Consider the following 15,157-nt stretch of genomic DNA (forward strand, 5'->3'; position numbering starts at 1 on the left):
GAAGAAACATGGACTTTATGGGGACAGAGCTTCTCCGAGATCTGGTGTTTAATACTAAAGACTATCAAAAAAACCGGCAGAGAGGAACTGAGAGAGAATTAAGAGCCTCGGATGTGAGGTCTCCAGGCTGATAGTAGATTAAGACTGATGGACATTTGTTGGGGATCGAAACCGGGAAAGGGGGTGGTGGGGTTTGGGAATCCAAAGGGTGTATAACTATAATCTGTTTTTCTTTCATTTTGTTTTGTTATTAGAAAGAAAATTGGGGAATTCGTGGAAGGGAATTTGGGTCGACTTTAGAAAAAGGTTTTAAGAATGAGTACTGATGTATAAATAGGGATGTTTATAAGTTAAAATTGGTTGGTTTTTTTAAATGAACTAAATATAAAAAGGTTACAAAGTGGGGATAAGAACTTGTTGAACTAACAATTTGAATTGGAATATAAGAAGGGGAGGTGTGGGGAAGTCAGGGAAATATGTCATTGAAAATACGGATTGTAAACTTTATGTGTTTTTTAATTTTTTCTTTTTTTGATTTTTTTTTTACTAAGATGGAAAATTTTAATAAACATTTATTTTTAAAAAAAAAGCTTCCTGGAATTTAAGGCTCATCCTCTTCAAATCAGCAAAATTTTATTAGTAAAAAAGATACTTTCTTTTAAGCTACTCTGTTAACCCAGAGATTAGTCAAGCAAGGCTGTCGTTTTCACCACCTGCAGTTGGTGGTTGTGATATGACAAGGGATGGCGGAGAACTTTGCAATAGTCAAATGTGAGCTCTGCAGCTGGTTGCCTGGTTGCCAATGTGGTGAGCCAGTGGTGAACACTAGTGATCTTCAATTTTACACACACACACTCTCTCTCTCTCTCTCAATGTCAGTATTTTCGAACCCAGGAAATATTTAATGACGTTTTGGATACTAATGCTATTGTCACAGGCTGGTTGGATGCAGAGGAGTGTTGGGAAGCCCCATCCAGGGAAACCCCTAAGGCAACCCCCTGGGGAAGAAGGCTCTGGGGGCTGGTGGTGGGAGGACAATGAGAGGTCAGAGGGAGCAGACTGGGAGGAGGAGGAGGTGGTGTCGGAAGCTGAAGAGGAAGCAGGGCTTAGTGAGCAGGCAGAGTCTGGGGCAGAGAGCAGTTCTGACCCAGAGGCAGAAGCAGAAGGGGGTTAAGAGGCCAAGAGGAGGCAGGCTGCTGAAGAATCCAGGGTGTCTCCCCCTCCTGCTCATTGAAGCAAGACCTACTGGGAAGGGTTGCTGTGACCACTAGGCATGCTCTGTTTTAGTTTCTTTGAATAATTAACTTCACGGACCCCAGTGTTTTTTATTGCTGACCTACACCTGACTCTGGTTTCTGACAATTATTTTGTTTTGGAGTTATCCTTCTCAAATGTGTATTCCACTGAATTCTGTTTTGTTGAGGCAGTGATGGTAGCCATTAACATTAATTGCTCTGTTTCTTATCATGTCTCCCTGTCTCTCCATTACAAGACTTCCTATGTGTATGGGAGCATTTAAGGTTGTAGTGCTTGTAGTACTGTTAGCTTTATAAATACGTAAGCAAATACGTTTTAAAGGGACTAAGGGTTCTCTGAGCTTCTGAGTCACAGTCTCATATATTACAGAGCACACAAGCTTTCTTTAATCTCATCTCTCACAATCTATTCATCATATATTAATATCATGTTTTTCATTTCTCATACAGAAGGGAGAACAATGCAGACCCTTTCCCCATGGAGGAGCACAGAGATCACTGCAATCCAGCCTCTCCCTCAGAGCTGAGGTTTCATAATGCACAAATGTTTAGAATGTGAACCTTTCTAAAATAATTATTGCCAATGTTGCTTATTTTATATTAATAAATAAGTCTAAACAGAGTACTTTTTTTTTGAAAGAAAATGATTTTTACAAGCTTTGCAAGAAGCATGGGAATGGAGAGTGAAGGCGAGAATTGTACTCCTCCCCCTCCTTGCAGCGCATGTCCTGCTGTGGATCTCCACTCCTTGCAGGGACATCCTTCACAAGGCTGCTGACGGGGCTGAGGCCTTGTCAGCATAGAACACCTGTGCTCAGAGAGCGGCCCTGGTTGTTACTATTAGTATATAAAGCCTTTGTATACTATTAATGTATTAAGTATATAAAGCCCTTAACAACTTGGGACCGTTTTACCTGTGAGATGGCCTTACTCTGCGTGTGCCCTCTTGAGCAGTTTGATCAGCTAAAGGTGCCACGTAATGCCCATTCTGCATTGGTATGAACTGGATCACTCAGAGTGGCAGCACCCGCACTTTGGAACTCCCTGCCTACTGAGATCAAGCAGGTCTTTCACTGCACTCTTTTTGACGCCTGCTAAAAACAACCCCGTTTAGGCAAGCCTGCCCGGATGCTGAGAAAGGTGAGGCTTGTCTAAACAGGGTTGTTGTTTTTTAGCAGGCGATGATATTTTGTTTTGTTTCCCAAAACATCCAATGGCATCCAGTAACAGTAGCAGGACTGTAAATAGAGCAGGGAGAGGGGGGAAGAGTAGGAATAGAACAATATCATTATGTAAGGCTGAAACCTAAACTATTCCTCCTCAAAACTCTGGGGAAAACTCACAATGAATCCTGTGCATCCTCACACATCTATATGCCTATCCCTGAAATGCATAATTTAGCAGAGACAGGAAATATACCCCTAGCAAGCAGGCAGATTATGGGGCTGGTTTCCACTGAGTTCTGCACAGCAGACAAGCTGGAAGGTGCAGAGGAGGGCGACAGATGATCCAGGGTCTGGAAACCAAGCCGGATGAGGAAAGGTTGAGGGAGTTGGGAATGTTCAGCCTGGGAAAGAGGAGACTGAGAGGAGATATGATAGCCATCTTCCAATATCTCAAGGGCTGTCACACAGATGTTGGATGGTCATCTGATGGATGCTTTAGTTGCAATTCCTGCATTGCAGGGAGACTAGTAGTTGACCCCGAGGATCTCTTCAATCCTGTGATTCTATGATTTCCTGCAAAGAGGTCCAGGTTCTCTCCCTGCTCATTTTTTCCTTACAAGCAGATCTGTGGGGCAGGTCGGTTTCACTGCCTTACAATGCCACTCCATCCTCAGAAAGACCCCTTGGCAACCTTTCATCCCAAACTCCTTGTTAATAGCACTGCATCTTCACAAGTGTGGTGTGTTTATTCTGCACTACATACCCAAGATGGTTCCTTGTATCAACTGGACTTTTTTATGGGGGTTTCCAATAGATTCAACTCATGCTGAAGTATGGTGCTCTGTCTGTTCATATGGATCACATATATGAAAGCTGTATTTCATCTACATGTAAGACCTGTGATGTGGATACCCTGTGCCCAAGGGCCCCCGGAGAAGTGAAGCAGGCCCTGGCTCTTGCCAACCAACTGCTGGGGCCCCAATCCATGTCATACAGTGTCTGTGGCTCAGGAATTCCTGCTGACATCCCTGCTGGTGGGCTCATGGAAGGGGAATGCCTGTATCCCCACTGGGATATGCAAACAAAAAGGCACAGCAAGAGAAAGGAAGGCAAAGATGGTACAGGGACATCCAGGGGGGCTGGTGGTAAAAGGCAGAGGAGTGCAAAAGCCAAGCAGGAATCCCTTGCCTGAATGGAGGACAGAAAGGAGGACAAACGGGCTTCTCCACCTGCCCCCTCCACCCGTGGGAACTGAAGAGTACTTCCCCACCTCACAATAAAGATTGTATCCCAGCATTCTCTGCAACACTGAAAAGCGCCCGGCCGCGTGTCTCTGTGCCGCTGCTGCCCTTGGTGACCCTTAACGTATCTGTGCCCCAGGAGAGACTGCTTGGGCGGCTCATGAAGGGAGGCTACCGTATTTTTCACTCGATAACACGCACCTGACCATAACACGCACATAGTTTTTAGAGGAGGAAAACAAGAAAAAAAAATCTGAATGAAACAGTGGCTGTATCATTTTTGTGCTTCATGCTGCGGCCACAGACGTGTGATTTGACGGTGACTTTGGGGTAGCCCAATGCAAAGATCCTGAGGATCCATGTGGATCCATGCTTTGTAACCACGTTTTTGCACCATTGCAGTCCTGTTTTTGCATCAGATCATTGCTATGTGATTTGATGGTGAATTTGGGGTAGCCCAATGCAAAGATCCTGAGGATCCATGTGGATCCGTGCTTTGTAACCACGTTTTTGCACCATTGCAGCCCTGTTTTTGCATCAGATCATTGCTATGTGATCTGATGGTGAATTTGGGGTGACTCAATGCAAAGATCCTGAGGATCCATGTGGATCCGTGATTGGAACCACGTTTTAAGTGGGGAGGGAAGGAAAAACATAGAAGGGACAAGGAGCACCGAGAGGGGTGTGCGGAGAAGCAGCTGGCTAAGAATGCAGGAGAGGGGTTTTACCGGAGGGAGGAAAGGAAGGCAAAAATTCCCCCCAACCACCCACCCAAGCCAGCCAGCCAGCTCTCTCTCTCTCTCTCCCCCTCCCACCTGCATGTTGCCTGCGAGTCCCTAGACGCACGGAGAGGAATTAGAAGGAAGGACGCTCTGCTTTCCCCTCTGCTTGCCTGGAGGGGAGGGGTTTTCTCTGCTCTTTGTTCCGTTTGAGCAAATACAGTAAGGAAACAGAAGAGGGTGGGCAGTAAGACCCTGAGGCAGAATGCAGGAAAGCAGCAGCTTCTTCTTTTCAAGGCTTCCCTTCTCCGGACGATTTGATATTTGCCTGATTTTTGCCTTCACTCGCGCCTGTCAGCTCCAGGGACCACACATTCGCTCAATAACACGCACAGACATTTCCCCTTACTTTTTAGGAGAAAAAATCTGCGTGTTATAGAGGGAAAAATACGGTATGCTGCTTGCAATGCTCCGGCAGTGGCACGGATTACAGTCAAGGCTTTAATTTTGCCTTTCTGCTAAGTACTCTTACCTGGGTAGAGGCCGCCTGAGAGGTTCATGGTTTGCAAATAGTTGTGGCAACGCTCTTTATGTTCTTCCAAAGAGCTGCGCTGTTTGTAGCTGCGACCACAGTATCCACATTTGTGGGGCTTGCCAACTGCAGGGGGAAAACGGAATTTACTATAGAAGCTAAATTAAATAATCCTGATAATAACAGTCAAATAACTGCATCAAGCAGATCCAAACATCTAGAATCAGTGACCCACTCAGAAACAAGCAACTCTTTTTGTACTCTAGGTGCATAATGTCACAAGGAAACTATTTCTACCCAGAAGTAAGTACTATTGAATTCAATGGGGCTTAGTCCCAGATAAGTGGGATAGGATTGCAAGCTTTAATTACCACCTTCTCTTGTAGAAGTTTCCAGTAAGGGTGGAACACTAATAAGAAGGGACCTAAATCTGACAAATTAGAACTTGTTCAAATCCTGACTCAAAGTACATGTTCAGTACAAATCTACTGGTAAATGCATTTTTGATGTCCTGCTGCACCCAGCTGATTCTTCATGCAACACATGAGGAAGGGTAGTTTCCCTTCTTTTAAACCTGCCTTTGAAACTCAGCATTTATTTATTTTTGTTTGCCCTGTGCTACTTACATTGTGAGTGCATTGACCGGTGCTTGAATTGTTTCATTCTTATGCATAATTCCGATGAACTGCTGGCCCTAAATCAGACCTGTGCAATTTGTGATCCACCAAACAGAACACAGCCCACAGCTGTGTATTATGGCCTGCCAAGGACTCGGCAGTTTCCCAGTTCTTAAAGTCCCAAGCAAGCGGCAAGAATGGAAGGACCCTCAAGTAGTCCAGCTTACATGGTGGTGGGCTGCACTTGGCTTAATGGGTCAAGCTGTGCAAGCACACATGCGAGGCAAACTGACAAGCACAGATATCTATTTATCTATCTATCTATCTATCTATCTATCTATCTATCTATCTATCTGATATCTGCCTGCCAGCCAGCCAGCAGGCCTTTGATTTCAAGGCAAGGGCAGAGAAAACATGAAGTGAAAGATCTTTTATCCTGAACCAGTTGCAGATGCACCCCTTGACCTCTGGCCTGGGAAGGCAGCAAGCACATTGTTTCCAGAATTTCTAACGTGGACACCTACCAGAATGGGTCCTCAGGTGGCCCGTAAGAGCATCTCTCCGACGACAAGCATAGTTACACAAGTGGCACTTGAACGGCTTTTCACCAGAGTGTAACTTTATGTGGCGGAGAAGGTTTCCTTTTTGAGTAAAGGATGCCCCGCACTGATTACAATGGAAGGGGCGTTCGCCTACAGGGAGAATGAGAGGGAAAAATATGTGAGAACAAAACTCTTACATTGTTACAGGAGGAAGATTTCAGTGAGAAAGTTGTTTTCCAACTGGTGCTCTATGACTTCCACCGGCTGCAGGTTTGATATAACATGAGCCTTTCAGACTAAACCTGCCAGTTCCTTAACGCTTCACTGGCTGGGTCAATTTGATCTGAAAATCTAATTTTTTTTTCTAAATCAGAATGGCACATCACAATGCAAATTCAAACTCATTTAAATAAAGTGACTGCAACATTTTGTGTTGAAGAGCCACTCTTCCTGATCAGCAGTTTTGGAATAAACCAATATCCAATTTTGCATGTTGTGGCATTTGGTGGGGTTTTTTAATGTGGCTTTTTTCAAAGGGTCTTTAAAATATGCCACTGAAGCAGCAAAATAAAAAGGAAACTCATTAAAAATGCATTTCAGGATCACAAGTTCATTTCAGCGTTACATTCTTATATTTAAATGAAAGGCACTTCATTATAACAGTTATAATAACTTCTTTTCATTTACATTTTCCCTGTATTTTCCCTTTCAATTTCTTCTCCATTACCTGGCTGTCCCTAAGCAGCCAAATCAGGAAAGAGACAGAGAAAAGCATTGGGGGGGGGGGCAGAAAAGAGAAGTTAAGACATAGCAAAGGAAGCTGTGTCTTCCATTCAGAAGTCCTGACCCTCCTTGGAGGCCGGATCCTGACAACTCAGGTTTTCTGCTAATGTGTCCTTGTGTTTCTTCTGTTTTAGAAAAGTAGTCCAGCGCAACTGGGGCAAATAAGCACACATTATCCAGCTTGATTGGGGATACTAAGATTTATAAATGCGATTGTTTTATTGCAAGATTGCCTTTTGAGGAAGGTAGGCTCTTTGGGTTATTTCAATGAGTTCCACAAGCACTGCTAGTCAACTAAATATTTTTTAAGTTGATTAAGCATTTGCCTTCTAAATAGTTTAATTAGATTTCAATAAATGCACATTTTACCAGGAACTCAATATTTGTTAAAATACCGATGTAAGCCAGGAAACACTGGCAATAAACTAAAGTTACCAAGCATTTTGGGAAGGAAAGACCATCTTTATTATCATTTTTTCTTTCCATATTACAGTAACACACCAAAACAAAAAAAATCCAAAAAACAAAAAAGTGTATAGGCCAATTAATTTTTGACCTCTGTGATTAATAATTTTTATTGGTTAATTAGTCAACTAAAGTTTTAATTAATTTTAACACTAGTTACATTTACAACACTTATTTCTTTATTTCAGGAATTTAAAAACCACACTATACTCAGACAGCACCTAAGCAGTGTACAGAAATAGAATGTAAAACAGCATTAAAACAAAAACTAGCAATAAAACAGACTAATTTTGGAATAGTTTGGGGAATAGTTTTTAACAAACATCTAAAACATAATGAAGTTTGACACCAGCTTCGTTTCTAAGGATTCCAGAGACCTGGTACCACAACCCTAAAAGCATGTGCTGGAGTCCCCAGCATTGTTTTGTGACTGGGTCATGTGACACCATCAAGTTCTCCATCTACAGATCTAAGTTGACAGTGTGGGTGTCATAGCAGAGAGAGCTTCTCAGACAAGCTGGTAGACAGCCATATAGAACTTTATACACCAGAAGTTAAACCTTGAATTGGTAGCCAGTGCAATGCATTCAACATAAATGTCATGTAGTTTATATGTTGCTCCAGAGATCAACTGTGCAGCAGATTTTTACGCTAACTGTAGCTTCCGGAACAATACAAAGGCAGCCCCATATAAAACACAGTAATCAAGCCTTGATGTTGCCAATGTGAGGACGGCTGTTGTCAAGCTATCCCTGCCCAGGAATGGTGGGAGATAGCAAAGCTGGTAAAAGGCACTCACAGACGTGGAATAGGACAACATGAGGTCCAGGAGTACCCTCACGCTACACACCTGCTCCTGCAGAGGGAGTGCATCCCCATCCAGAACAGACAAGTGGTTAATTTCCTGGCCCCTGGGACCACTCACCCACAAGGATTCCATCTGGCTGGGAATCCATTTCCGTTTATTGCCTCTCACCCATTCCAAGCCTTGGACAGCACCTTGGACAGCAGCACAAACACCTCCAACACAGCCACCCACACCCCAGTGGCAGACTCCCACAGTCAGAGAGAACACCCACCCATCACATAACTGCATCTTAGGAGAGCAGCCCACTCCCGCCTAGGTTGTTCGCCCCTAACTTAAGCTCTCACCAGAGAATAGGTTGGAGGTCACACAACCCCTCCCTGCAGAACTCCTCCCTCTCAGCAAGGAGTGCCCATCCATCACATGCCACCACAACACTCCCATAAACACAAATTGAAACAAACAGAAAGGGACTGGCACCCTCATCCCCATTGCAACCCCAAAGGAGCAACCCTGAAGGGGTGGCCTGTTATACTGTTACAGTGTTTACTAAATATTCTGCAGTTTCCACAGGTGTTTCTGTCTCCCTCAGGATTCTGGCAGGACTCGGAGCTGCAAAAGCTACAGAGCTGCCAGCGAAAGGGGAGCAGGTGGCCTGAATACTCTCACATTCCCTATAGCCACAGGTAAGTGTCTTCACTTAATAGGGAGGAAAGCCCATTGAATTCAATGGAGCCTCATTCTGAGTAGACATTATAGAGCTGTACAGTATGCAATTAAATGATACATGAAAAGGACCCAGGTACCTGAAAGGCCTGTATGGTGTAATGGCTGAAGTGTTGGACTAGGACCAGAGAGACCAGGGTTCAAGACCCCAATCAGCCATGAAGCTCACTGAGTGAGCTGGGAACCGATCTCGCAGGATTGTTGTGAGGATAAAATGGGGAGGTGGAAAATACCATCTTGAGCTCCTTGAAGGGAATTTGAAGTAGAAGTGCAATAAGTAAAATTCTGTGCAGCGTATTTTTCACTTTAGTCAAGAGATGGGCAGTGAAGTTCCTTAGAAATGTGCATTGCAGAGGGTTGGACTAGATGATCCTCAGGGTCCCTTCCAACTCTAAAAATCCATAGGCTCTATGACTCTAAGAAGCTTAGCGTCAATATTTATGTTCCTAGATGTGGAGAAAGCCTTTGACAATGTTGAACGACCCTTTTTCTTTGAAGAACTAGAAACATTCAAATTTGGAAGCAAACTAGAGCAAAGCTGTGGGATACTTATATGCAGAGCAATAGCCTTCCTAAATACCTTTTACCATAAATTTATGACTTTGACGCTGCTGTAACAACATAGACACAAAGATCTGTTTCATCGCAATTACTTCCGGTCATATTTTGAACTTCCAGTGGATACTCATCACTTTTGACTAGAAATATTTAGTTTCATTAATACTTCAGGAAAATGAGTATACCAAAAGTGAATTGCGTTGGAAAAGATGCATGTGTCAGGCTAAATTATATAAAATATTGCAAATTTTTTATTATAAAGAACAATTTTAAAACTATATTCTAAATTGGGGAAAAGATACAGTGTCATTGATAACATTTGCCATGAGAACATAGCTAAGATACTGGTACTAACCTTTAATTAGGTGCTTAAATTTGGGGGACTTGTTTTACAGTAATGTCCAGTTGATACATTACTCCTGAACATTTTCATAAGTTATATAGTGCATTAGATAGCAAGTATTGGAAATGTCAGATGAATGTTGAAGCTATTTTGATATGCAGAGAACATGCAAATTTGCTATGTTACACTAGGGGTATAAATAAAAATTTTTATTATTATTATTATTATTATTATTATTATTATTATTATTATTATCATCATCATTAGAAACAGATAGGAGATGTAATATGAATTATCAATCTGATAAAATTAGAATTGGACTATGTGCTGTTCATATTAGCTTATACAAAAAATTATCAATGTGTCATTGTGAAATGATCTCGTATATTATCCCAGCTGCAAAATGATGCGATACAAAATTATGTAATAATAGTAATAGTAATTATTGTTGCTGTAGTACCCCGCCCATATGACTGGCACCTATTCCTACTATATTAGAATGGGAAGCTAAATAATTTTTTTTAGCTGCTCTTAATATTTGTAAATGTTTTATTCATTCATTTCTTCATTTGTATTGTTGTGCTGCATAACTGTTTGCTGCCCTGGGCTCCTTTGGGTGCAAGGGCTACATAGGAAATGAATTAAACAATAATGCAAGTAAATCTCATACATATGTTCAAATGGCTAGCTAATTTTATGAGAATAAGGATACAAGGAGCCTCAGGAAGAAGGGAAGAGGGAGGTCTGCTTACAGTTCTCCCAGCTTCTGCTTCACCGGCAAATGGGCTGAATAGTCACCCCAATTGTGTGCTCCACTCAGGAGCCATTTCAGGATTTTACGGGGAGGAGCAAAATAGAGAGGGGAGCAGAGCTCATAATATTCATACGAAAGTCAAATTGGGCCCACCAGTGGCCAAGATCCACCCTGAGACCTCTGGGTATAGGTCAGTATATTAACAACAACAACAACAACAACAACAACATATTGTAGATTCCCCACCCCTGATGGCACTTATTCATATAGTTCACTAAGCGTGAACAAGAATGAAACAATCACAGCATCAGTTTTCAAAGGGAAACACAACACATCCAGAGAGTAGCCCGGTGACCCTATTCAGCATTTCAATAAACAAACATACGTTTCTCAACACCAGGTATTATCGTAAAATCTTAATGCGAGGGCAATTTCAAGTACATGCCCTGCAGCTGAGAAATGGTCAGGCCACTATTTGACATGTTAAGTGGTGGGAAGTCATTTACGAAGAGCTTACGTGGCCTGCCATTCAGCTAAGCAGAGCAGGATTCACCGTCAATTGCTTAGAGGTTTTCTTACAAACAAGTACATTTGTTAAACAAATGTTCAGCACAATCCTGACTGCACAGTGGCTAGCCTAGAACAGATCTGAGACGACCCCTTTAAGGAACAATAGGACACCTACAATGTATAGGAACTCTGGTGGAAGACCCTGACTGCATTGTGCTATGGTTTGTATTCTGCGCTACAAATAGCAAAGCAGGGGGAGTATAAGATCAGTCCACTTACATTTAAGACCTCACTTTTAATGAAAAATATCAGGTACTTATTTTGCATATCTTCACTTGGCAGGTGTGTCTATTAAATGTAATTATGCCTTTTAACCAGGGTCACTCATTCATCACATTTGGCACTTGCCATGCAAGAGTTGTATTCATTTATCAAATATTTATTTAAGGGAATGCAATATACAGGATTTACTCAAATTAATGGGTTTTGCAAGCCTCACGTGTTCATCAGGCACATACTACATGTCAATAATAGAGCATCCCTTTTTACTTCTAGTTTTAACAGGGCTGCACAAAAGCTGAGGGAGGAGTTATGTCTGCTTGCTGTTACCTCCCCGTTGTCGTATTATAATGGTGTAAATGGAGCAATTGCACTAGGGCCCATGTCAGCAACCTGAACATATTCAGTGCTTTCGTTTTATTTATTTATTTATTTTTAAGTCTCCAGTCTTCTATAAATGAATGTTATAAAGCAAAATATGCCAGCAACCTAAACATTTCTGTGAGATGACCCAGCCTGGTTGTTCCCACCATTAAGTGTTTTTAGCCAATGGGTGAAGTCAGAGCTGTGATTCAAAAGTCAGGTTTTTTGGACATCAGACTATAAAAATGGTTTATTTCAGAAGGCTCAAAATCAGTTACAAGCAACATGGAGTGAATTGCTGTCCTTTGGAAAATGTTAGCTTTTCCTTTCTGCTCTTTCTTCTTCAAATTTTAGAGGCATAGCAACTGTGGGGTATCTTAGCATAATAAACACAAAACCTTATAAATAGTACTAGCAATGTCTTTTCTCACGCAGAGTTCCAGGTACAAGAGGAGAAATTGTAGAGATCAGGAAGGTAAGGCATGCCCAGAGCTACAAGAATGCTGGAAGAACCTCTCCCCAATTTACGTTTCTGTTTCTAGAAATAATAAAGCCAAAACAAATCATATAGATGTGTCCAAGCATTTTTGCTTTTTCACCACACATTGGTACTAAGTTTTTTGTATGAGCAACTTGTATGAGAAGTGTCAGTCCACAAATCCTTAATAAATATCATGTATACCTTGCCAACAAAGGTCTGTATAGTTAAAGCTATGGTTTTCCCAGTAGTGATGTATAGAAGCGAGAGCTGGACCATAAAGAAGGCTGATCGCCGAAAAATTGATGCTTTTGAATTATGGTGCTGGAGGAGACTCTTGAGAGTCCCATGGACTGCAAGAAGATCAAACCTATCCATTCTGAAGGAAATCAGCCCTGAGTGCTCACTGGAAGGACAGATCCTGAAGCTGAGGCTCCAATACTTTGGCCACCTCATGAGAAGAGAAGACTCCCTGGAAAAGACCCTGATGTTGGGAAAGATGGAGGGCACAAGGAGAAGGGGACGACAGAGGACGAGATGGTGGGACAGTGTTCTCGAAGCTACCAGCATGAGGGAGGCAGTGGAAGACAGGAGTGCCTGGCGTGCTCTGGTCCAGGAGGTCACGAAGAGTTGGTCATGACTAAACGACTAAGCAACAACAACAACATGTCTTCAGATGTTTTCCTTTCCTTAACTTGGAGCCTTGTCTATAGATCTCCACATTTTCCAAATGGCACTGAAAGCCACTTGGCTGATGCAGCGACTTCAAAATTTCAAAGCCCATGAAGAGAGTCCTCTCTACAAGTATTTGCCCTCCCCCAGCTGGGTCCCAGGTCTAGATAGCAGCACCACCATCCAAAGCCAGTCCCAGGGCCAATGCCAGGCACAGGCACCAACATAGAGGGGCTAGGCTCCCCTTCCAATGTTCAGAACAAACAGGGGTGGAGGAGGTGGAGCATGGAGCTAACAACCTTTTCTCCTCCTGTCGCGTAAGCAGCCCTGGGCTGGTGACGGTGGCAAGAGGAGGAGCCATTGAACACGTGCTGCTGCATTTGGCTCCGTCCCTTGGATGCTCCCAATGCCACGCGTGCGTCTTGCCCCCTCCCATCTTTAGCACAGCTTGGTGCCTCTGATGCCAGGCAAGCAGAGGATCAAGCATGGGCTCAAGCAAGTGACAAATCATGGGGTGGTCTGATTCCAGGCCAGGTTCAAGACACAGTGATGGTAGACGGGCCTCCAGCCTAGCACTGAGGTAGAGTTGCTAGAACCACACCCAGAATCCAGTTGAATTCCACCTGCTGTGGAATTCAAGCAGGACCCTACTCATGAGAAGACCTTGACTCCTCTTTCCCTGAAGTCTGGCACTTCTCCTTATGGTGTGGGCTTAGGGCTGGTTCCGCCTCAGCTTCTGAGGCTGAATTCTCCTGCTGCACAGATGTCCCCCAAACAGCCTAGTCCAAGAGTGCAAACTCATCCTCATCCCCAGATCTTGGACTTTGCAGCGTAGGAGAAGTGCGAATTCTGAGGATGAGCCACTAACTGTGCATTGCAATTACTTCAATTGCTATCGGTGAGGTGGCTTATTAGGGAACGGCATGGAACAACTTGCCATGTGGGATGGGGCAGGGAGGTTTGTGAGGGGAAAATACACTGTTATGTTGCTTCCTGCTCTTTGGCTAATAGTGGTAGAGATGCTTTAGCTGAGATTCCTGCATTGCAGGGGGTTGACCTAGATAACCATTGGGTCCCTTCCACCTCTACGATTCTATGACTCTTTAATGGAAATCTATCCTCCTGTTCTTTTTTGCTCTACAAAGTCACATATTTGGCCAGCAATCCACTTTAGCTAAAAAGGGGCAAAGGAAAGGTGGATTTGCTGCCTTGAGTCCTGCAGAGAGAAAAATGCTTTCACTCCATGAGGATGAAAGAAAGGGGTTAAGGATTGTATTATATTGAGGAAACATTGGCTATTCCTGTGAAGGGGGAAGAGAATTGTGCACAGTTGTTGCCAAATGAGGCCGAAAACCTCCAAGGAGATCTCCCTGCCTTGTTTGTGCAGCTGGCCAATGGAAGGAGAGCACTAGCACACCATGAAGGTGTTCAAGATAAACCAGTGGGCAGTGAAGACGAGGTGGGGGGGGGGACAAGGCATGTTTGCGGGGTGGAAGCACAGCTTGTTTGGCAGCTGTGGGACTACTCATGGTTTGTTCAACAAACCATGGTTAAAACAAACCATAGCTTAACACTGCATGTGAACAAGGTCAATATTACATTTCTGTCTCTTCAGGATTTATTCTCCAGTTCTTCAACTGACAGTTAATTTGTTTAATAATTGCACCTGATTGCAGGATTCCCATAGGCACCTGGCTGGAACAGTGGTAACATGAGCCAGGACTCTCTTATGCTCTTATGCTTAGCTATTTTATCACTCAGTTGCTTTAAATGTTCTGCTAGTTCCTTCTGCATTTTGTCAAAAGTAATATTTATTTCCAAAGCATCCTATTGTTTTTGACATTTCACATTCTGTCTTGAGTTTGCTTTCTGATATAAGTATTTTTATGATGGAAAACCTGCCAATTTTAGATAAAATATTCTATTGATGCTCGATCTACAAAATCTTCTCTATATTCCTTTTTATATATATTTATTTTGAAAAGTTATCTCCTTCATTATCTGCTCAATTATGCTGTTTGCACAGAAAAGCAAGCCCCCTCCACATGTTAACACAAATTATTTCTTAAGAACAAGGAGCGCAATCCAAGCAAATTCAAAATCCATAGTATTTGAACTTTCTTAATTTTGTTTAGACTGTGCCTCAGGCACGATTCTTCTCTTCTTTTTTACTCTGTTTTTCGAATTACGCCATGAAGCTCTTGTAAAAACCAGTAACAGAACAGTATGAACTTGCCTGCATATGAAATCAATTCTCTTTTTACCAAATGGCAACAAATTAATCTGGGCATGATCCATTCACAGCGCAGGCCCAGTGCCCATGGTGTAACCGGATCATGACCTAATTG

The 15,157-nt window shown here is 42.9% G+C and overlaps 2 protein-coding genes across 7 annotated transcripts in view; one reads left to right on the forward strand and one right to left on the reverse strand.

Annotated features, from left to right (window-relative positions):
• MOCOS (molybdenum cofactor sulfurase) overlaps positions 1-15,157 on the forward strand; it is a 563,966-nt gene that overhangs the window by 496,648 nt on the left and 52,161 nt on the right. The window lies entirely within an intron of this gene.
• IKZF1 (IKAROS family zinc finger 1) overlaps positions 1-15,157 on the reverse strand; it is a 77,200-nt gene that overhangs the window by 12,737 nt on the left and 49,306 nt on the right. For all 6 annotated transcript variants that reach the window (XM_083583878.1, XM_083583874.1, XM_083583876.1 and 3 more), the window contains 2 exons: positions 6,056-6,223; positions 4,915-5,040 (listed from right to left, as the gene is read on the reverse strand). In XM_083583878.1, the coding sequence (XP_083440004.1) occupies positions 4,915-5,040; positions 6,056-6,223 (294 nt within the window). The remainder of the gene's footprint in view (positions 1-4,914; positions 5,041-6,055; positions 6,224-15,157) is intronic.

Source organism: Podarcis filfolensis, assembly GCF_964270895.1.
Source record: "Podarcis filfolensis genome assembly, chromosome: 13".
NCBI classification, from domain to species: Eukaryota; Metazoa; Chordata; class Lepidosauria; order Squamata; family Lacertidae; genus Podarcis; species Podarcis filfolensis.